Genomic DNA, 23,872 nt, shown 5'->3' with positions numbered 1-23,872 from the left:
GCACATTCCTCTCTCTTTATATGTGATCCACCCCCAGAAGCTTCATCCCATCTGCATAAACTTTTCTGAAAAATATGTTCCCACAAGTGAAACAGGATGCTCACACTCAGACAAATTCTGTGTGTTACTTCATCACCTTCATAGAACGGCAGAGTGATTAGTGGGTAAGCTTAAAAAATCAGATGTAAAAGCTGCAAGATCAGCCTTCATTCTCCTTCCTTTAGTTGTGGTATTTCTGTCCAGATGAAGATCTAAACACCATTCCCACTACAATTCCTTACTGTTGACACAGAGTTTAGTGAATGATCACAGATAGATATTATATATGCTCCCATAAAAGAAAAGATTCAAAAATCGTACTTGAATCATTATTGATGATACATCATTACCTTGCATACAATGGGAGCAGTGAATCCTCTGTGTTGCTACCAAGGAGGAATGTACAGACATTCCTTATCCCTTCAGGTCCTCTGAACAGCCAGAGGAAAATGTCGTTGCTATGTAGTAAACATTTAGTATTACCAATCTGTGTATTAATTAAGATTCAGTGAAATTAATTATTCAGAATGTAAACCCTGTTCAGATTAGTTATGCTTATAATGACTGACCAGAATTTAAGAAAGAGAGAAGAAAATGGCTACCTAACAGTTATTGCTCACTAGAAAAGGACAGCGAGGACACTTGCAAGCAAAAGAACTGGATCAATATTAACGCGATTTTCATTTCATGCTTCCCCAACCCCAGTAAGCTGACAATATACTCTGATTATGTGAACTGCCTGAGAGTAACACAGGTTATTAGAGCAGGAGGTGGAAATGGGAGGCACTTTTTATATTGACAGGCCTGCTAATAGAGTATACTGATTTTCAAAGACATGTAATACATTTTCACAATTTGGTTCTGACAGCAAAAAAAGAATTTCATTTATTCTTAATTCAAAATATTCATATGTAAGCAATATTTTTTAGAGCAGACCAGTAAAGGTGATACTCATAAGCAGCATTTTAAGCGGAAAAATGCAATTAAAAATGTTATTGCATTTAAGTGAATTTAAGCACAATATAACTATAAAATGTTAATATAATAATCTAAGGCAATTCAGAAAACTGTCTTATATGCTTTTTAGAAGAAAATATATCATACCAACTCCTTATGCATTTTATGACTAAACCATTGGTAGGATTTTGACTAGTCATGAAGTTAGGGATGATGTATAATTATTTAGAACAGGATGTTGGGCAAGTTTGAAACTCATTATCTTACAGGTCAGGACAATGTGTCCTCAACTCTGCCTGATTTCACTGCAGAGTCTGATCCCATGGTAAGGTGCTTAGAAGAATAGTGAGGGGAGATGAGTGTACCGAAGTGGAACAACAGTGGGGCATTCCCTCTTTCTTTCTTTTTTTTTTTAAGTTTCTTTTTTTTTATTAATTAATTTATTTAATTATTAAAGATTTCTGCCTCTTCCCCGCCACCACCTCCCATTCCCTCCCCCTCCCCCAATCAAGTCTTCCTTCCTCCTCAGCCCAAAGAGCAAGCAGGTTTCTCTGCCCTGTGGGAGGTCCAAGGACCACCCACCTCCATCCAGGTCTATTAAGGAGAGCATCCAAACTACCTGGGCTCCCACAAAGCCATTACGTGCAATAGGATCAAGAACCCATTGCCATTGTTCTTCAGTTCTCAGTAGTCCTCATTGTCCATTATGTTCAGCGAGACCGGTTTTGTCCCATGCTTTTTCAGTCCCCGGCCAGCTGGCCTTGGTGAGTTCCCGATAGAACAACCCCATTGCCTCAGTGTGTGGGTGCACCCCTCGCAGTCCTGAGTTCCTTGCTCGTGCTCACTCTCCAAGCAGTCTTTTCCCCTAGAAGATGAGAGGGATGGGCTGGGGAGGGAACTTGAAGAAGAAAGAAAGAGAACTACAGGCCAATCTCACTCATGAACATCGACACAAAAATACTCAATAAAATACTGGCAAACCGAATCCAAGAACACATTAGAAAAATTATCCATTATGATCAAGTAGGCTTCATCCCAGAGATGCAGGGCTGGTTCAACATACGAAAATCTATCAATGTGATCCATCATATAAATAAACTGAAAGAAAAAAACCATATGATCATTTCATTAGATGCTGAAAAAGCATTTGACAAAATTCAACATCTCTTTATGATAAAGGTCTTAGAGAGATTAGGAATACAAGGGTCGTTCCTAAGTATAATAAAAGCTATTTATAGCAAGCCGTCAGCTAACATCAAATTAAATGGAGAGAAACTCAAAGCTATTCCTCTAAAATCAGGAACACGACAAGGTTGTCCACTCTCTCCATACCTCTTTAATATAGTGCTTGAAATTTTAGCAATAGCAATAAGACAACATAAGGGGATCAAAGGGATTCAAATTGGAAAGGAAGAAGTTAAACTTTCATTATTTGCAGACGATATGATAGTGTACATAAGCGACCCCAAAAACTCCAGCAAAGAACTCCTTCAGCTGATAAACACCTTTAGTAGCGTTGCAGGATACAAGATCAATTCCAAAAAATCAGTTGCCCTCCTATACACAAAGGATAAGGAAGCAGAGATGGAAATCAGAGAAGCATCACCCTTCACGATAGCCACAAATAGCATAAAATATCTTGGGGTAACTCTAACCAAGGAAGTAAAGGATCTATTTGACAAGAACTTTAAGTCAATGAAGAAAGAAATTGAGGAGGATACCAGAAAATGGAAGGATCTCCCTTGCTCTTGGATTGGGAGGATCAACATAGTAAAAATGGCAATTCTACCAAGGGCAATTTATAGATTCAATGCAATCCCCATTAAAATCCCATCAAAATTCTTCACAGATCTTGAGAGGACAATAATCAACTTTATATGGAGAAACAAAAAACCCAGGATAGCCAAAACAATCTTATATAATAAAGGATCGTCTGGAGGCATTACCATCCCGGACCTCAAACTCTATTACAGAGCCTCAGTGTTGAAAACAGCTTGGTATTGGCATAAAAACAGAGAAGTCGATCAATGGAACCGAGTAGAAGACCCTGATTTTAACCCACAAACTTATGAACACCTAATTTTTGATAAAGGAGCTAAAAGTATTCAATGGAAAAAAGAGAGCATCTTCAACAAATGGTGCTGGCAGAACTGGTTGTCAATGTGTAGAAGAATGAAAATAGATCCATATCTATCACCATGCACAAAACTCAAGTCCAAATGGATTAAAGACCTCAATATTAGTCTGAACACACTGAACCTGATAGAAGAAAAAGTGGGAAGTACTCTACAACATATGGGTACAGGAGATCACTTCCTACGTTTATCCCCAGCAGCACAGACATTAAGGACAACATTGAATAAATGGGACCCCCTGAAACTGAGTAGCTTCTGTAAAGCAAAGGACACTGTCACTAAGACAAAAAGGCAATCCACTGACTGGGAGAAGATCTTCACCAACCCTGCAACAGACAAAGGTTTGATCTCCAAAATATATAAAGAACTCAAGAAACTAGACTTTAAAATGCTAATGAACCCAATAAAAAAAATGGGGCACTGATCTGAACAGAGAATTCTCAACAGAAGAAATTCAAATGGCCAAAAGACACTTAAGGTCATGCTCAACCTCCTTAGCGATAAGGGAAATGCAAATTAAAACAACTTTGAGATACCATCTTACACCTGTCAGAATGGCTAAAATCAAAAACACCAATGATAGCCTTTGCTGGAGAGGTTGTGGAGAAAGAGGCACACTCATTCATTGCTGGTGGGAATGCAAACTTGTGCAACCACTTTGGAAATCAGTGTGGCGATTTCTCAGGAAATTTGGGATCAACCTACCCCAAGATCCAGTAATACCACTATTGGGAATATACCCAAGAGATGCCCCATCAAATGACAAAAGTATCTGTTCAACTTTGTTCATAGCAGCATTGTTTGTAATAGCCAAAACCTGGAAACAACCTAGATGCCCTTCAATGGAGGAATGGATGAAGAAAGTGTGGAATATTAGAGTACTACTCAGCGGTAAAAAACAATGACTTCTCGAATTTTGTGTGTAAATGGATGGAAATAGAAAACACTATCCTGAGTGAGGTATCCCAGACCCAAAAAGAGGAACATGGGATGTACTCACTCATAATCGGTTTCTAGCCATAAATAAAAGACATTGAGCATATAATTTGTGATCCTAGAGAAGTTTAATAAGAAAGTGAACCCAAAGAAAATCATATAGTCATCCGCCTGGAGAGGGGAAGTAGACAAGATTGCAGGGCAAAAACTGGGAACTTGCGGGTGAGGTGGCATGGGGCAAAGGGGAAATGGGATGAGAAACATGAGAAGGGGAGGATGGGAGGAGCTCGGGGGATTGGGATGGTTGGGATATAGGAAGGGAGGATATGGGAGCAGCGAAGTATATATCCTATCTAAGGGAGCCATCTTAGGGTTGGCAAGAAACTTGACTCTAGAGAGGTTCGCAGGTGTCCAGGGAGATGTCCCCAGCTGGTACCTTGGGCAACTAAGGAGAGGGAACCTGAAATGACCCTATCCTATACTGATGAATATCTTGCATATCACCTTAGAACCTTCATCTGGCGATGGATCGAGGTAGAGACAGAGTCTCAATTTGGAGCAACGGTCTGAGCTCTTAAGGTCCAAATGAGGAGTAGAAGGAGGGAGAACATGAGCAAGGAAATCAGGACCACGAGGGATGCACCCACCTACTGTGACAGTGGAACTGATTTATTGGGAGCCCACCAAGGCCAGCTGCTCTGGGACTGAATAAGCAGGGGTTGAAACTGGACTCTCTGAGCATGGCGGACAATGAAGGCTGATGAGAAGCCAAGGACAATGGCACTAGGTTTTGATCCTAATACATGAACTGGCTTTGTGGGAGCTTAGCCTGTTTAGACGCTCACCTTCCTGGACATAGATAGAAGACCTTCGTCTTCCCGCAGGGCAGAGAATTTGGACTGCTCTTCAGTATCGAGAAGGAGGGGGAATGGGGTGGGGGGAGGAGAAGAGGAGTGGGGATAGGGGGAGGGGAGTGGGGGGAGGGGGCAATATTTGGGAAGAGGGGAGGGAAATGGGGAACGGGGAGCAGGTGGAAATTTTAATTAAAAAAGAATAAAAATAAAAAAAAAAAAAGAAGAAAGAAGCCTGCTAGATTCTGTGCCCAGAGGGATAGGCGGGGGCAGAATATAAGCCTGAAATCCTATCAAATCTTGAAAAGGAATAAACATGAAGTCTATGACATAAACAAAAACTGAAGTATGGGGCACTTCCTAGAGCAACATGGGAAATTTGCTTTAAGTATCTCAGACTACTAGGAAAGGAGTAGTAGTTGGTTTGAATGGGCAAGGAACTGGCTCAGAGAGGGGGAAAAACAGTAACTAACTCCTTCTTCTTTATTACTAAAGCAAGACACAGCCAGGATGCTGATGATGTGCAGGTTATTTCAGCAGTACTCTATGAAACAAAGTGCTGGAGATGCTCAGTGGCAGAATGCTTCTTTACTTGGGTTGGTGCCCTAGGATCAACCCAAGTAGACAAAAAAGTAAATAATAAATAAGTGAATAAAAAATAGAACTAAAACCAGCATTAAAAAATTAAGATAAATTGAAAAACAAACCTACATTATGTTTTCAGAAGTGACACAATATATAAAGCCTATGAATGACACTAAGGTGGCCTATACTACAATACCCTCATGGGAAACATGCTGAGAGTTCCCAGATATTATCATGTAATCTCCATTTGAGGGAATGCTCCACAGGGTCAAGTGCACTCAGAACGTGGTAGGGTGGCGCTTGGGGTGAGCTTTGGCTCATCCGCCATATCCCTAGGTTATCTCATTTCTGTGGTCTATTCTTTCCTAAACATAAACCTTCAACAGCCCCCGGTCTGTTTACAGCCTCATTTTCCTACCATCTCCCCCATAACATGAGCCTCTGGTTCCTTCAGGTGGTGCTGTTTGGGGTACTTTACTCTGTATGGTGTTGACCTTTTGCCCACATGCTCTCTCTATTCACTGATTTAGGGGAATTCAGTTCATGTTTTCAACTGCCACTCAGACACACTACTTTCAGAGAGCTCACAGCACTGCTAGTACACTGCAAAACAAATACCTATTGTACTGTGCAATGCATTACACATGCAGTTGTGTGTAGACATTATCAGAAACTGGTCCAAAATGAGCAAACTAATGAAGAAATATGTTTCCCCTTGTCATTTGGCATAAGTCCATTAGGTAAACTTTACCCCAGCTTCCTCTCTAGCATCTCAGAATGTTCTAAGTTGAATAAAGTATAAACAACTCATTTCAGATCTTAAAAATGCTGCACTCACAGATATGTCCTTAGAAAACTTATCCTTCAATTCAGTTTCCCAAACTGATCAAATATATGGTTAAGTGCAGTACATGGATCTCATCAAGTAAGTACAAGACAGTGACTGGGTCTTAATGAGTACCCAGTTCAACATAAACATGGGTGCTCTAATGGGATACATAGAGAAATCTAGTTTTTGTTTGTAAGTCATTGTTATTTTACCTGACACTATGAAATATCTAAAATAAAATTATATTTATTATTATAAATTATCCTATTATTATTTTATTTATAATCTAAAATAAAATAATTTTGCATCCAGAGTTACAGAATGATTCCAAAGACTTGCTTAGGGCCATTAGCTTCTTTCCCACTGAGTCATATCTACAGTCTTAAATACAAATACTTTATAAATTTCTATCATTAAAACAAACACGGAGTCCGTCAAGTCAAGGCTTTAAGCCTCTCCATCTTGGTGAATTCTATCGTATCCTGTCCTGTCCTGTCCTGTCCTATCCCATTCTATCCTTCCCTACCCTACCCTACACTACCCTACCCTACACTACCCTACCCTACCCTACCCTACACTACCCTACCCTACCCTACTCTACCCTACCCTACCCTATCTGTTACACTTATTTCCCTTCCCATGTTGGCGATTTCTATTCTTTCCACTCTTACTTCTCTGCTCACCTGGTAAATGCAGAACATTCTCTTGAGGTAATTTATAACTCAGCTATTCTTAGTGATATCTTCTCTGGTCAACCAGTCTCCTGTGCTCCTGTAGTTTAAAAATGTTCACATCCTGAACTCAGTGTCTAGAACGTGTGTGATACACAGAAACTGTTCAATAAATGCCTTTCAATTAGCAGTTAGGCTTCTGAATCTGCTTAAATCCTGTGTGTCTGAATCTTCATTGTAAGAACAGGTAGGTAGTTTGGTGGATCAGTTTTTGATATGCAAAATGCCATGTATGTGCAAAAGGGTATTATAACATATTTGTAGCCTTTGTGACCCCATTTTAGGAAATCTATTTAAGTCATTTTACTAGCCCATAAAACCACAGGATGAAGACAAGGGTAGGAGACAAAGCTTATGAACTGCTATCAACAAGAGCTGGCAGACAACTGCCTGCAGGGCTTTCCTTCTCTTAAAATAATGCATCATTAATTTTTCAGCAGTTACTGGAACCTAATTCAAACCACTAATTTTTATTCTAAATACAGAGACAGAATTTATAATGCACAAATTAATGCAAGAGGTTTACTCATTTTTTCTACATAGTAAGGACGTGGGTTCTCAAATGCTGTAATAATTGCAAGCTCTTGGAAGAATGAAGACAGATAATTTCATAGTTTTTCTCAATGGCTGCATTGCTGCACAGCGTTGTTCCCACTCTCAGCGCCTTCCTATTTTCTGACGACTACATGAAACATATTACAGTAGCCATGCATGCAGCAGCAGACTAATTTAATTCCAGCTCATTACAGAGCTGCTTTCTGTGCATCAAGGTCATAACTTGATGGCTTCACCAGCTTAGATAAATCAGGTGTTAAGCAGACAGATCTCTGAGGAATGTAAGAATGTTCTCATTCGCAGTTCTCAGCATATCTTATTATTTATTGCCAAAGAAATGACTGATTAACTTTGTCATCTTTGCTCTGTGTTTTTTTTTCCTCCCTCAGGCTGAGGCAGCCTGCCCTCTTCTGCAGTACCAGATCAGACCTATTTAAGATGATGTCTTTGATCACAGACACGAAGTACTTGCGATCCTAGGCTTTGATGAAATGTAGCTCCACTGTAATTTTATGGAAGGGAAACAGAAGCCCAAATGATGACTGACACTCAACAAAGAGAACCAAACTTACTAAGAGTTTCCCTTTTTCTTTGTCAGCATGTATTTTTTACATACTAGAATGTACCAGAAGTTGAAGAGTCTGGGTTTTACTTTAACATGTAACAGTTAAAACCCACTATTTCAATTTTTTATCTATTAATTAATTTGCCCAAAGAATATATCATGCAGATGAAAAAGGTAAGTTTTAAAACATCTTTCTTATGTAATTCCAATGCTATGGTTTGTAAAATTCCTGACATTTTTTCACTTGAAAGAGATTTTACCACTAAAAATCACCTAAATAACACATTCAGTACATGCAAAATTAACACATTAAACATCAAGAAAAAATTACATGCCTCTAGGTTTTTATTAATCATATTCCAACACCAGAGACTGAGACTGTGTCAAATCATACTGAATTTTTTGCACACAACAACCTCATAAATTATTCAACTCATCAGTGTTACTAAAAAGGAGGAAAAATTCCATCACTGAAAAGGCTATTTTCCAACTGAAAAAGGTCAACTAGAAGTTTTAATAATAAAATCATGAAGAAAACTTTCAAAATCACTATGAAATAAAACTGTCTTTTGTTTCCTTAGAATTATATCAAACCCTGATTATTTACTCAAAGAAAAAAAAACTTATTATTTGAGACTGTGAAAATAATGCCATGAAATCTGAACTACAGATGGATATTTCTTCCCATCATGGAAGTACAACTTTATTTTAATCTAAACTATGTGGCTGGATTTAGGATATCAAGAAAGATCAGGTGGTCCAAGGCATTTCTACTAAGCCTGAAGTCCATTGCCTCTCCTTCACTTTTGTTACCCTCATGTAGACTCCTGTCTCCAAACTCATGATCTACACTAACAGATGACTCAACTTGGACTTTGAAGTGCAGACATATTTTGCCCACTAAGGAAGGCGACCTGTTTAAGAAATTGAACGAGGCTCTCTCAGTTTACAAGTCTTTAAGAATTCTATTTTATTACTGCTTCCAGTTTTTTACCCACACTGGGAGTTACCAGTATAAAACATTATTTGGTTCCTGAAATCAGCATGGACAAATGAAAAATAGTTTTCACCACAATCCAAAGTGGAGATTGTGCATATTCAAAGCCAAATGGCAAGTCAGGATTTAAAACATCTTATCATAAGGAGGTATAAATGATGCAATTATTTGACAAGGAAGAAGGAATCCATTGAATGTTAACTTGACTGAGGTAGTCTTTGGGAATTTGTAGCTCTGTCCTATGAAGGTTTCCTAATGGGTTTTCCTAACATCACAGGTCTACAAGGAGGCTGTTGGTCTGCACCCTTCCAGAGTTCACATATATACACACTCTGATGTTTAACAGAGGGTATTCAGACAATGGGCTGGGTTTTATATAGTTTGGTTTTTCTTTTTTCTTTGGCTTTATATAGATGTTTTGAATGTAAAACTTTAAAAAACAGAATCTGCTTTCAATTAAGTCTCCCAGCATCTATTTTTATTGAAGGAAGTGCTTTGTAATCATTACTGGCAGTTACTTCCTCTTTCTTCTGAAGTACTTCGTGCGCAGTTTGGGGAACAAGCAGGGCTAGAAGTGGGGAATCCTGGTTGTTTGCAATCTTCCCTTTATTTGTCTATAGATATCCCTCCATGGAATACTTCCCATTTTCCTGTACCCTGCTCCTTTTCTGATTGCCAAACCTCTCCTCAGTTCTTGAGGTCCACAGATGAGCCCTGATGAAGGCTTGAAAAGGTGTACCCTGGAAGTGTTCAGGGGTGGAGATCTGTGGTATGTTATCTTTGGTCTTCTATACCATGACCTGAACTCTGGGGAGTGACCATCATGTGACTCTACCATAGGAACTGTACAAGTGCTTTAAATATATGTGGCCTGGATATGATGTTTGTTACTAATATTTGTCAAATAAAAACACTCTTATTTCTCTTTACCAAAGAACCAAACACAAGAGAGACAAAAGAACCTGAATACTCTTCATTACTTAGCATTTAAAATTAATGAAAATAACGTCTTTAAAATTATCATGAAATACACAGAAGATTTGCTAGCATGGCTCATTTATTTGAAGATGTAAGTAATATTTATTTTAGTTCAGATTTATTAAAAATAGTTTTTATGTGATTAAAATATGAATCATCAAAGGGATTTTTTTGTATTTATTTATTATGTATACAATATTCTGTCTGTATGTATGCCTGCAGGCCAGAAGAGGGCCCCAGACCTCATTACAGATGGTTGTGAGCCACCATGTGGTTGCTGGGAATTGAACTCAGGACCTTTGGAAGAGCAGGCAATGCTCTTAACCACTGAGTCATCTCTTCAGCCCACATCAAAGGGATTTTTAAGGCAAAAATACAAATCAAACACAAAGAGACCCATTTTTTCCCCACAGAAACAAAAGGATTATTTTCATAACAAAGCCCTTTTGATGTAACTTGTAGAGTATGGGTGGCAGCCTCTACAAAATTAGTTTTTATAACTATTACCAATACACTTTAGCCTAACCTCTCTTACAAATCATTTGCAGACAATTCTACTTTCCAATAAGGTAAATTCATACTGAATTGGTGAACAGATTTAAATTAGTAAATAAAGCACACGTTTAATGTCAGCATTCCAGAGGCAGAGGGAGATGGAACTCTGTGAATTCCATGCCAGGGACATCTTCACAGTACTATTAAGTATATGCTGCCTAAGTAGGCAGTATTTCTATGAATCATGAATGTAACAACCCACTTTCAGTTGGCTGTAAATCCTTAGGGTGCTAAAACCCTTGCATGGGTTTTAGAGTTGATTTGAAAATTCCTTATAGTGAGGACTCTTATGATTTATTGAAACATTTTTAATGTTTACTTCCACTGTATAATTACTATGTAATTTTTCACAGGGTAATGGTTGAATTGAAACCCTTAGGTACAGTGTTTATTTAATAATGATTTATATCTTTTACACTCATTTCATTAAGAATAAGAGTTGTATGGCATGATACAAACTATATAATAATGCAAAACTATTTACCATATGTGGTAAACTTTAAAACAGATAGTTCACTTAATTACTCTCAAGTAAGTGAAAATAAATATAGCAAGTAACTCTAGGATTAAAAGTGGACAACACAAACTACATGGACAGTGCTCACTACCTTGGAATATATAGCACAAGAAATTCTGATATAAACAGACTTAAGCTTATTAGAGCATTTAAAAATGGTTAAATAGTGTCAATGAGATGGCTCAGTGAGTAAAGGGTCTTGCCATTAACTCTGATAAATGTGGATTTAATCCCCAGGACCCTCATGCTGAAAGGAGCAAAATGACTCTCCTTTGACTTCCACACATGAGCTATGACACGTAAACATATGTGCCTGTACTTGTGCATACACGAGCATGAGCACACACACATACAATAAATGTAGCAAATTTAAAAAATGGGCAAATAAAATGTAATTAAGAAAACTTATTAGACAACAATCTAAAGTAAAATTTTTATTGAACTATAGTAATGATTTTTTTAAAAAATTTTAAAAAAGAGAATTGGGGTACAGCTTTTTTGTAGTGTGGTGGTTGATAACACTGGGAATGTATTGTTGGGCACAAACTTCACTAGCAATCCATTGGAAACCTGGGAGCTGAACTGGCTGAACAGAACAAGACTGCCAGTTAATTTATGTACCATGTGTGCGGTGTGTGTATATGCATTTGTTTGCGTGTAGGCACGTGGTTATGTGGTCACATGTGTGTAAGTGGATGTGGGTGTCACCAATGTCTTTGCTGATAACTTTCGATTCTGTGAGTACGTGTGAAAGCGCGCATGGACGCCGTGGACGTCTTCCTTGATTACTTTCCATCTTGTTTTGTAAAACTGAGTCTCTGAGTCTAGAGTTTATTAAGTGCTTAGACTGACTGGCCAGTGAGCTTCAGGGATCTGCCTATCTCTGGTTCTACAATGATGGGGTTACAGAGGTATGCTTCTGTCCTACTTTTAAGTGGATATTAGATGCTGGGATTCTGAACTCAGCAAGACTGACTGACTGAGCCATCTTCCCAGCCTGATAATTTTCTGAGCTTAAAATAAATAGGGTGGAAATATTATGTTAATAGGTAACTAAAAACATTTCAGTTATATTTGTAAATCGAGATCATTATATAAGCCTATGTATAAATGGGTACACACACACACACACACACACACGTATAAAAACACAGGTCTTGCAGCAGGGTCTTTGCATTACCCACAGTAGAAAAATAAACAAAATAACACACGCACACTTGAGTACAGGATTACAATATATCTTTACATGGCTTGTGATCATTAAAGTTTGAACACTGAAAAATCCATGTCACTGTAGTTTTAGGCTATTTGAAGGGATGTTAGGTTATGACCAGATGTGAGTATTTTATCCTTTTACAGTAAGATGAAGTCTCTCAAATATATTTAAGAAATATGGAGTCTGGTTCTACCTTGATAGCACTAAAGGGCAAGGTAAAACATTTCTGACACTTAGGTTAGTATTACCCAATATTGCAAAACTACATTCTTATTATCACAGATCCCTCACTTCAGAAGTGATTCTGCTTTTGAGGCAGTGGCACTCACCGTACTCAATTGCAGATTTGAGCAGTGCTTCAGCATGTGTGGAGCCAAAGGCATTTCGAACAAATCTTCTCCTTCGTCGAAGATCATCCTCCCAGTAATCCAGACGCCAGAAATCATGCAACTGACTAGATGTGGGAAATAAATGACATTAATGTTAGTAATAAAAAGCTGAAACAGGAAATTCATTTGTTCCCTAAAAATAAAATTTTACTTCATTGGTATCTATGGGAAATTAAGACAAGTGTGTTTGTATGAGTATTACTATCACAACAAGCAGTAGTTAAAACAGCTGCATTCTCGTACTTTATTCTCTCACATTGTAAACACTTGGCTGCTTTTCTTTTTTTACAGTGTTCTTTTCTCTAACAAACATTGATTATGAGAAGTTTAGTAACAAATGCAACATCAAATTACAAGCATTAATGGCAGTTTCCTTTCTTTTACAGTTTATAAGAAGCTTGTAAATCAGAGTAGACCTTACTACAAATAGTCTGTAACTTAATGTCTGTAGCTTAGTAGACTAAATTAAGAAGAATAAAATATTGCCCATGTGGATCCGGTGGAGAAATGATTAAAATGATGTGCTGAAATATTCATTGAAGTAAATCCCTGCTGCCCACAGCAACCTGAGAAAAGTGCAATTTTATCCATTATTAATAATACCAAATTAGAGTTGCAAAAAAATTCCAGTATGTGGTAATTGTCTTGGTAAATTATTATTCTAGTGCTAAGAGTCCTCAGATGATTTTACAGCTTTCAGCTAATATAAACCATTAACAACTATGGTTATCATCGGATAACACTGTCTTGTACATGCTGAACCATTATTAAAACCCACAGTGCATTTCAGGAATTACTTGAAACATGCACATTACTTGTTCAACGCAGCATTTTGTTATGGGCCTTCGCTTTCATTTAACTTAAAGAAACATTGGTGGTAAATACCTCAGCTTAAAACGTTAGGTTTTCTGTTTACAGGATGTAGACTAATATAGTAAAAAAAAAATGATGCTGTAACTGTTGTGAGCAGCACTATTGATAAAAACATAGTCTATTGTAGTATCAGTGGTGTTTTTAACTACAAAGTCCCTTCTGAGACTCATGACCTTTACTTAATTATAAGTGCTGGGCTCCCAAAATTCAAATGGCCCTCAGCACTGTCTTCCAGGCTCCTACTAGGATGGTCCATTAAGTACTGCCAACTGCTTTTCTATTCCAAAGTCCCAAAGTCTTCCATATTCCTCTAACAAGCAGCATTGTCAGGCCTGTCACAGAAATATCCCACTCCCAATAAAAACTTCTGTCTGTGAACAGACACCACGATCAAGGCAACTCTTAAAAAAGAAAACATTGCTTGCTTACAGTTTTTTCTTATTTAGTTTTTATTTTTATGGTAATTGAGTTTTTAAAGAGGTAGATTACTTTCACAAACTTCACAGAAGATTGAATTTACAAGATAAAACAAAATCAAAGATGGTAGGTAATCTGTTGCTGGACATTTAGCAATAAAAATTATTCAAAAGATCAGATAAAAGGTTAGAGTCAGAACAAACAGATACTTTACTAAAAACACATGAGACAGATGAGCACCTGGCCTTCCACTTCCACACATTACCATATACTAATCATTGATATTAAGAATTCTGTGTATAACTCGGGAGGCAGGGGCAGGAATATCTCTATAAGTTTGAGGCCAGCCTGGTCTACAGTGTGAGTTCCAGGACAGTCAAGACTACATAAAAAACTCTGTCTAGAACCCTGGCCCCTTCAAAAAAATTCCATGTATGCAATTTAACCTTGCCCAGATCACACAAAAGCATGGGTCTGACAGATTGGTAATTAAACATTATCTTCATATGAAGAGGCCCTTTTATGAAACCCATGACTTCATACACTGAATATACGCCACTAAGAGACTGCAGATAAAAACTGGATCTTATGTCTTTTCTTTTCTTTTTGCAGTACTAGGGATTAAAATTAGAGCTTTGCATATGCTAGGCAGTGCTCTACCACTGAGTCACATACCAAGCCCTTAATTACACTTCAGTATGGTGTGATGCTAACTTGAGTACCTCAACTATATAATTTAAATGGGTAGATTGTATAGTATATAAATTATATTAATAAAGCTATTATTAAGATAAAGGTGTCATTGTTTCTGTTTGGACACACTATAGATTATACTTCTCCCATCTACACTATGGATTATACATCTCCCATCTACACTATGGATTATACTTCTCCCATCTACACTATAGATTATACTTCTCCCATCTACACTACAGATTATACATCTCCCATCTACACTACGGATTATACTTCTCCCATCTACACTACGGATTATACTTCTCCCATCTACACTACGGATTATACTTCTCCCATCTACACTATGGATTATACTTCTCCCATCTACACTATGGATTATACTCCCATCTACACTATGGATTATACTTCTCCCATCTACACTATAGATTATACTTCTCCCATCTACACTATGGATTATACTTCTCCCATCTACACTATAGATTATACTTCTCCCATCTACACTATGGATTATACTTCTCCCATCTACACTATGGATTATACTTCTCCCATCTACTTTATTTCCTTTTTTTTTTTTTAAAATGAGGCATGATCTTGTTATGTAGTTCAAATTGCCTTGACCTCGTAGCAAGGTCAATCCCCCTGCCTAAGTGTGTCAAATGACGGGAGACAGGAGCTGCCCACCATGTCTAACTTTATGCATGTTGAAGAAAAGCATGCTGATGTAACTTTTGGGCAGTTATTGTGAGTGTCAGCCAGTCACTTTGACACAAGGGTCCCAGGGACAGTGGATAGGGCATAGGGTGGTGCCATGTCCCTTTCCCTTGGCATATCATCTATTACTTAAGATGTTAGAGTGACTTCGGGAATACTGCCGTTCTGAGGGCCTGTGTGGGACGTGGGTGTGGATGAGAAATAAGATTTTTTTTTCAAGACAGGGTTTCTCTGTAGCTTTAGAGCCTGTCCTGGAACCCTCTCTGTTAACCAGACCAACCTTGAACTCACAGAGATAAACTTGCCTCTGCCTCCCAAGTGCTGAGATTAAGTGTGCACCACTACCACTGGGCCAAGATTTTCTTGAGTTGAATCCCTGAGGTGTTCAGGTTGTTTGTTACCTCAGTATAACCCAAGAGATAAGTTTGTAGGAAGCTAAGTGTGACAGGCCAATGGGCGCGGATTCAATCATTCCACATCTGCTAGTTCTCAGTCCTCTTAAAATCCAAATGAGAAAAGCAGCACTATTACACACCCTTATAAGAAAACAGAGGCCAGGAGGGGTTGCTGTTCTCAATATCAAGCATGTGCTCTCTGGTACTCAGATTTCTTAGCTACTCATTGCAAAGGCAATTGAGAAAATGAACTCTCTTAAGGATATGGCACCAAAGACAGCTATTTCCTGCCTCTTTTCAAGAAAAGCCAACTACCCTGGATGAACACTGGCAATTATGGGAGAGACGCAGTGAACTTAGTGAACTTTAAAAACTTAAGTTAATATCATCTAGCAATATTTATGAGGGATATAGTTATTTTTCTTTTAAAAGCTTGGATTCGTACACATTAACTGTATAAAATCATGGGTTTCATTTAGTCTCTTTCTCATGTCTGTCTTACACTTTGGACATACTCACCAAACAAGGTACATCTTAATTCTACTATCAGTGTGAAGGGGAAGCATGTCTATTTGATAAGGAGAGCAAAATCACTTAAGGGGAAATCTTTATTCTTCCTTTAAGATAATTAGTTATAGCCGGGCGATGGTGGTGCACGCCTTTAATCCCAGCACTCGGGAGGCAGAGGCAGGCGGATCTCTGTGAGTTCGAGACCAGCCTGGTCTACAGAGCTAGTTCCAGGACAGGCTCCAAAGCCACAGAGAAACCCTGTCTCGAAAAACCAAAAAAAAAAAAAAAAAAAAAAAAGATAATTAGTTATATCAAAGGTGTCAAGTACTTACATTTGGAACCATGACAAAGAATGGCCTTTTGTTAGATTCTGGGTGCTGAGATGTTTGACTTTTAATTTGATTTTGATTTTGTTTTGCTTTCTTCAGAGAAGGCAGATTTTTAAGGAATAAAAAAACCCCACTTCATTTATCTACTTTTTTTTTTGTCTTTTGTGTATACCACCACATCCTTTAAGTCTGTTTTTCTAGTAGCATAAAGAATAAAGTGATTTCACAGTCTTCAAGGGGTAGCGTTTTCAATGTGAAAATGCAAGATGAGAAAATCTGTCCACAAGAAACTGGGGTAAGGTTCTGGTTAGTGTTCATATAAGGGAGAAGCGGTCCTTTTAAGTGTGATGGCCAGGGAATTGAGTTTCATTCTAATAAAAGAAACATTTGCTGTTTAAAGATCATAAGAAAACTGGAACAATTTTCAAAATCCTTCATTTATTTTAAATAAAACATTAACATGTGTTTTAAAGGAAGCTCACCATATTGCTCAGGTGAACTGTCTTAAGACACCCAGCAGGCCTCAGGAACCTGAAATTGCTAGCCTGCCTTTCTGTTGCAAGAAATTCGCTAATACCCACCAGCCGAAACTGGCCTATCATAGTGGCCTCTAAGGAAAGCTCCCCTCAAGGTGATTAAGTCCTGTGCAAGAGGGAGGCAGTGTCTCCTAGTAATCCAAGGTCACCTGGAAGGTAACCAGCAGTCACACTGCATTCACCTGTGCTCTTCTGAATACTGCGGACTCCGCAGAGTTGGTAACACCCTCTTCCAAATACCTCTAGTACTGCACCCTCCTCATTCTTAATTAGAAATGACCTAGGGAACAGAAATTCCCATTCATCCACACGACACATTTCCTTACTGACCTCTCCATTTTCCGTGGCAGTTCTGGCCTGCTGTCTGCACTGCCGACTTTGTATTTGAGACCCTTAGGATTCGTGTTTTGTAAGCCATACTATTTTAGGTGTTAGGTGTTGGCAGTCTGGAATGCTGAAGCTGCTTTAAACTATCTTCAGGACCATTTAGGTTAGTGCTCAATAATCACACAAACAGGCATTTCTACAAAGCAGTGTACAAATGAGGACGGCATGCCTCACATAGGCAACAAATAAACACAAGACACAAACTTACTTCTAATTTTGCCTACAAGGTATATACATTCCCCTTAAGAACAAAATATTGTTTTTAGAAATTAGAAATGGATTGGACACGTAAAACAATTCCTAGAGGTCAAAATCATTTTGGGGGGAGGAGGAGGTCATCTAGTTGCTTATTTTCCAGTGATTTCAGTGCACTGGTGCAGGTCTACCAAGAAAATATAAGCCTTGCTTGTGCCCTCAAATTCCTAAGTGATATCACAATCTATTAGTCTCTTTGCATTTCTAAAGAAAGTGAGTGATATTTCACACCGAATATGAAAAAGAGTAATTTTAGAACTGTTTAGAACACTAAAGCAAAAGGTTGCTCATGGTTGTTCCCACCACGTCCTCATGCCCTTCTTGCACATTGTCACTCACTCTCCATTAACAAGAGCACTATTACACACGAGTGCATGTAAAAATGAAATTAAGTCACACGGACAAACAGTTTGACAAACACATATATAATTCTAAGAAGAGGTCTAGAAAAAAAAAAAAAAACCAGATTCCAAGTGACCCAGTTAAGCAATCAGTGACACAGATGAAGACCCCCCCCGCCCCCGGCCACCAAGACAGGGTTTCCTGGCTAGAAAGAACTCTCTTTGTAAATCAGGCTGGCCTCAAACTCACTGAGATCCTCTGCTCTGGCTCCCAAGTGCTGAGATTAAATGTGTGTACTACCACTGCCACTGAGCAAGATGAAGTCTTTAATATACACAGACTTTTTTGAGTAGTATTATAATCCTGGGGAAGCCAGAAATTACTCTCTTAAATATTTTCGTATTCCATGTCCCCACCTCATCTGAGACAGGGTTTACTCTGTGGTCCAGGATAACCTACAATTCATTATGTGGCACAGGCTAATCCTGATCTGATCATCTTCCTATGGTAGCTTCCTAAGTGCTGGAATTGAGATATTTTGTAATTTTTTATTATCTACATACATTTCATAAAATATCTATACTAGATATGCTTTCTCTATTATATAGTAAAGTAGTATATAAATACACACTACATAGTAAATACACATTATACAATATAGTATACAAACTATACACACTATTTCAAAGACAAGGCTTAGCATTGTGTTAGAAGGCAGCTGACTTAACACAGCAGCTGGCTTAGGGAGCATCTCTCTATTTTGTGGGTCACTAGCATTCTAAATCGCTCCTTTTTTGCTTTGTGTGTCAGTGCAGCTAGGCCTGTGACTACATCTCCAGTTCTTCTCAGTGTACAAGAAGAAACAGAACAGTGAAGAAAGCTTCAGGCAGAACCTCTAGAAGCCTAGAACAGCAGCTAAAGCCTCTGGTACATACCAAATGGTTTAAGAATTCTCAGCTAAGTTTATGGGATAGAACCACGGCTCCTAACTTTACACTGTTGTTTAGCAACAACAGCAACAAAATAACACTAGTTCCATTGATAATATGAAACAGCTAAAGTAGAGAAACACAAATTTGAAAGGCTTCAAAGAAATACTATTTAGGGTAGGTCAAAATAGTGGGCCAGACCTGTGATCCCAGCTATTCATGAGGTCAAGGCAGGAGGATTTCAAGTTCAAAGCCTGCTTACATTACAGAGTAAGATACTGTCCAAAAACAAACAATCAAACAGCAACAACCACAAAAAGAAGAAAGGTCACTCCTCAAAAATAGTCAACAGAAAATATAACCATTTAAATAAAATAATATTTCTTTTACTACTTTGATAAAAACAAAGTAATTAAAAAATACTTCTGAAGGCTTACTATGCACAGGATGCTATTTAGGCAAGGAAGCTGGCTGGTGATCTTTTATTTTCAGGCTGTTCAGAATCATTAGCATAGCCTTCCCAGTGTCTCACACCATAAGAATGGGTTTTGCTGGACCTGAGCCTCTTCCTAGTACAGGCACTTCTGACAGACAGTATCAACACCTCGGTCCCTTCTCTGCACAGACATCAGTTCTCTAATTGTTCTCTTGCATTTCTGCACACACTGCAATTCTGCCAGTTACAAGTCCAGGGATCTCTACTTTGCTGAATTTAGTTTCTTTCTTTTACCCCCAAATCTATCTCCCCCTCTCCTCTCCTCTCCTCTCCTCTCCTCTCCTCTCCTCTCCTCTCCTCTCCTCTCCTCTCCTCTCCTCTCCTCTCCTCTCCTCTCCTCCCCTCCCCTCCCCTCCCCTCCCCTCCCCTCCCCTCCCCTCCCCTCCCCTCCCCTCCCTTCCCCACGTGTGTGTTCAAATGAATTAAAATTAAAAAAATTAACTGGGCATCAACCACACTGATTTTTACAGCAAAGATACTCACACTGAAAAGCCAGCACACACATGCGTGCCTTACAAAATATGGAAAGCATAGAAAGGCCAAAGGTCAGGTCACATATCAGAGAACATTACATCCTTAGCCATCAAAAACTACCCCAGTGAATCAAGGGAGATGGAATAATAAAATGAGTATCCTCAGCCAGGAGTAGAGCTCTGTACAAAACAGACCACTCTAGCTGTGTTCTTTTCTTTTGCAGAATCCAATAAACTGCCATTATATTCCTTTTAAATGATTCCATTACTGGATTCTATAAGAGCTTAATCTCTTGATAATTATAATAAATGCTTGTAATCAAAGTAGGAACCATTTAGAATAGGAAGGAAAAAACCTGTTTTCCATCAAACTCACTGTAGTTCTATGACTTCTGAAGCATTCAGCTACAATGCAGCTTTCCGTCTAATTTGTTAAAATAAACATTTAAGAAAATACCAGATCAATGAGACTTTGACCTGAGGCATTGTTGCACTTTTTTTTTTGGTCTTAGATTTTAAAAAAGTATTAACAATTTAAAAAAAAGGGAATCTTTGTTTTAACATACAGATTTCTAGAATTTAAGTGATAATTTGATTACAGACAGTGTTTCCTCGGGGAGGAAACAATAGTTACTTTAGAAAATTATTCTGGTGATGAGCTATCCACACTGTGGTAGCTTGAAGAACTATCATTTTCCTGGAGCACAGCACATCTCAATGCAGAAGTTAGGTCTGGGCTTTCTTGATAAGCAGTGCTAGGTCATGGAAGTAATTTAAGGCTGGTAAGTGACGGGCAATGACTACACAGGATCGGGATGGCTTTCATCTGCACAGATTTCACTTCTAGCTGTGAACAGAAGAAGCCAGCAGTGGCCAGGGTAGGAAGAAACTGTCAACCAACCTGTGCTCCATTCAAGGGAGAACTGTTTCATTTTTTAAAGTAGTGATTTTTAATAAGTCTTAGTAAAGAACAATCCTTTCTAAACATTCATTCATATCTATATACAGGGTTTCCACCAACTGTCAAAAGTGATGGATCTAATTTACAACTAAATAAGACTTTTGTGCTCAGTTTTGGAAATAAACAGAAGTATGAGGGGAAAATTAACAAAGAGAATGAAAATATAAAATACAATGCCTTAAAGACACAAACAAGCACATTTTATTTGGTATTCCTAGAGGCACTAAGAGGGAATCCATGACTGAAGAGCAAGACTCCTTTGTGAGAACCTGTACATTTATTTAACCAGGCGCAATCATTGAAAATGACCTTTAGCCAACCCTTCACCACGGTCTTACAATGATCTAAAATGAATGCTAGACACTCTTTAAAGGACATTACTTAAAGTCATTACGCAGGATGGAGTATTAAAGCAGGGGCACGAAGGACAGGTCTTTGTTCATCAAAATGTAGCATAGGCTTAAGGAGAGTTGAAAACACACTGAGAATCTTTGTCAAAAGGCTGACAAGCAACCAAAATCACCTAGTCTTTTACAATGGCTAGGGACGGTGTGGTTGTCACACTCAAGGGGGCTTATTTAAGGCTTGATGGAGAGAATGATCAGTGGAAAAGATTTTACAAAGTAGAAATGCTGCCTAAGATTAAAAATCATATAGGGAAGTGTTATGAATAGCAGTTTTCTCAAAACAAGGGTTATCTAAACAAATTTTTATATTTACAAAATGTAGTCAGTTTCATTAACTTAAAAGGTTAATTTACATAAATCATTGTCCACATTGCAAGCCAAACATTTGACTATCTTTCCTCTTTTTTATAATCAGTATAAAATTTAAGGTTGAATATAGATTGGGGTGAATAGGCAGCTGAAAGCATGGATAAGAACAATTGAGAATTGGTAAAAATGGTAATACCGTGGAGTCTTTTTTTTCTTTTTAAATCATTTTAAAAGGTGTTTCTGTTTCAGTTAGCCAACAGAGGGCATACTCGAGGGGACACGGATTTTCCCTATTAAGAGGATGATTAGTCCAGTAAATTACACCTTTCAGATGAAGATGATTGTTATATCTCTGCACAGGGAAGGGAGAAGGGGATAGGAGGCTCATTTCACCACAAAGTAATTATGTGGGGCCAGTGTGTTACTATTTATCATGGCAGAAAGATGACACTCACTGTTAGTCAAGGGAAGCTGCTACTCAGAGGTTCCCATCTAGATCAATACACCATGCATTTTTTTTTTCTTGGCAAAAAAAGTAATTATACAAGAGAAACTTCACATCAATAGCGTCCCTGGCTAACATGAAGTCTACCATAGTGGCATGAGGGTGGGTCTTGTCAGCCATCACCTACTTCTAACCCATTAAATCCAAATTAAGCTTGCTTTACGGCTGTGTTAATAATTTCTTTCCAGTGTTATTTTAAATCCCCAGTACTGGGGATTTACGTACGAGAATGCCATTGCTTTCTGTTTCTTGTTTTTATGGTAACAAAGTATCCCAGATTTCTCTTGACCATACTATAAGATATGAGAGTGGCTACTGATTAACCTAGGAATATTTTCCAAGAAAAGGCAATAAATATGTGAAAAACTGTGCACACTAAACAGAACTAAGAGTACTGCAGGAGCAGGTAGCAAGTGTCCAGTCAGAACTCTGACCTTCTCTAACTTCTGAAGTTCACAAATAGTATGTGGAAACAGCACTGTTTTGAAATATATATTTAAATATTTCAATATTAAAAACTATCCCCAGACAGGGCATTAGAATTTGGACAGATAGGGCTACACAGAGAAACTATGTCTCAAAAAGACAAAACAACAACATATTAATTATATATATTAATTATACATAGACATAGCATATAATATATATACACATACATGTATATATACATCCACATACATGTATATATACATACACATATAGATGAAAACATGTTAAAATCATCTAAAATCCATCAAATTGTCAATGTGACAACTGCTTTCTCTGAGACAGAGTTTAGTCTTATAAACCAAAATAATATATCAGCAAAGGTTAAAGGGCAAGAAAAAAATCACTACTTCAGTGAAAAAAAATTTGACATCCAATTTTCAAGCTGATTTATCAGTGAAAAGCTAAAATGGATAGGTTGCCACTACCGGGGAGCGGTCTGTCTAAGAAAGCTGTTACAAAGCCTCCCATTTTGATTTAGCCACATTAATCAATACAAACCTACACTGTTTCAATTTTTAAAACATTGATCTGCGGTAAGCTTAGTTCAGCCACATTTATCAACTATCACAAAATTCCCAATATATTTTTAAACACTGGTAAGAAAAATAAAGTGATAAAATTCAGGTTAATTTGCCTTGATAATTAATCATTGCTACAAAATAAAGGTTTAATCTAGTTAACTAAGAAACTGAGCTAATATTTTCACATGTTGGGAAATAATGCATGTTTTCGATATGCCTGCTCCTCTTTAGGCCTAGACCAGCATCGACTGAAAGAATACTTTGAGGCAGACCCAGGTTAGTTTGCTATAGTAAGTTCTTCTAGATAAATAATAGATAACATTTTTTGTTTGTTTTGGGTTTTTGAGAAATGGTTTATTTATTTATTTTTATTTTTTTGAGAAAGGGAGACAGGGTTTCTCTCTGTAACAGCTCTGGCTGCTCTGGAATTCACTTTGTAGACAGGGTTGGCCTTGAACTCACAGGGATCTGCCTGCCTTTGCCTCCCAAGTGCTGG

The 23,872-nt window shown here is 38.0% G+C and overlaps 1 protein-coding gene across 2 annotated transcripts in view; it reads right to left on the bottom strand.

Annotated features, from left to right (window-relative positions):
• The window catches only part of Nbea (neurobeachin), a 487,335-nt gene that overhangs the window by 184,453 nt on the left and 279,010 nt on the right, over positions 1-23,872 (bottom strand). For both annotated transcript variants that reach the window (XM_057757235.1, XM_057757236.1), the window contains exon 38: positions 12,776-12,900. In XM_057757235.1, the coding sequence (XP_057613218.1) occupies positions 12,776-12,900 (125 nt within the window). The remainder of the gene's footprint in view (positions 1-12,775; positions 12,901-23,872) is intronic.

The sequence above is a fragment of the Chionomys nivalis genome, chromosome 24, assembly GCF_950005125.1.
Source record: "Chionomys nivalis chromosome 24, mChiNiv1.1, whole genome shotgun sequence".
In the NCBI taxonomy this organism is placed as follows: Eukaryota; Metazoa; Chordata; class Mammalia; order Rodentia; family Cricetidae; genus Chionomys; species Chionomys nivalis.
Note: the sequence above shows the minus strand (reverse complement) of the source record. Positions and strands in the feature narration are given on the sequence as shown.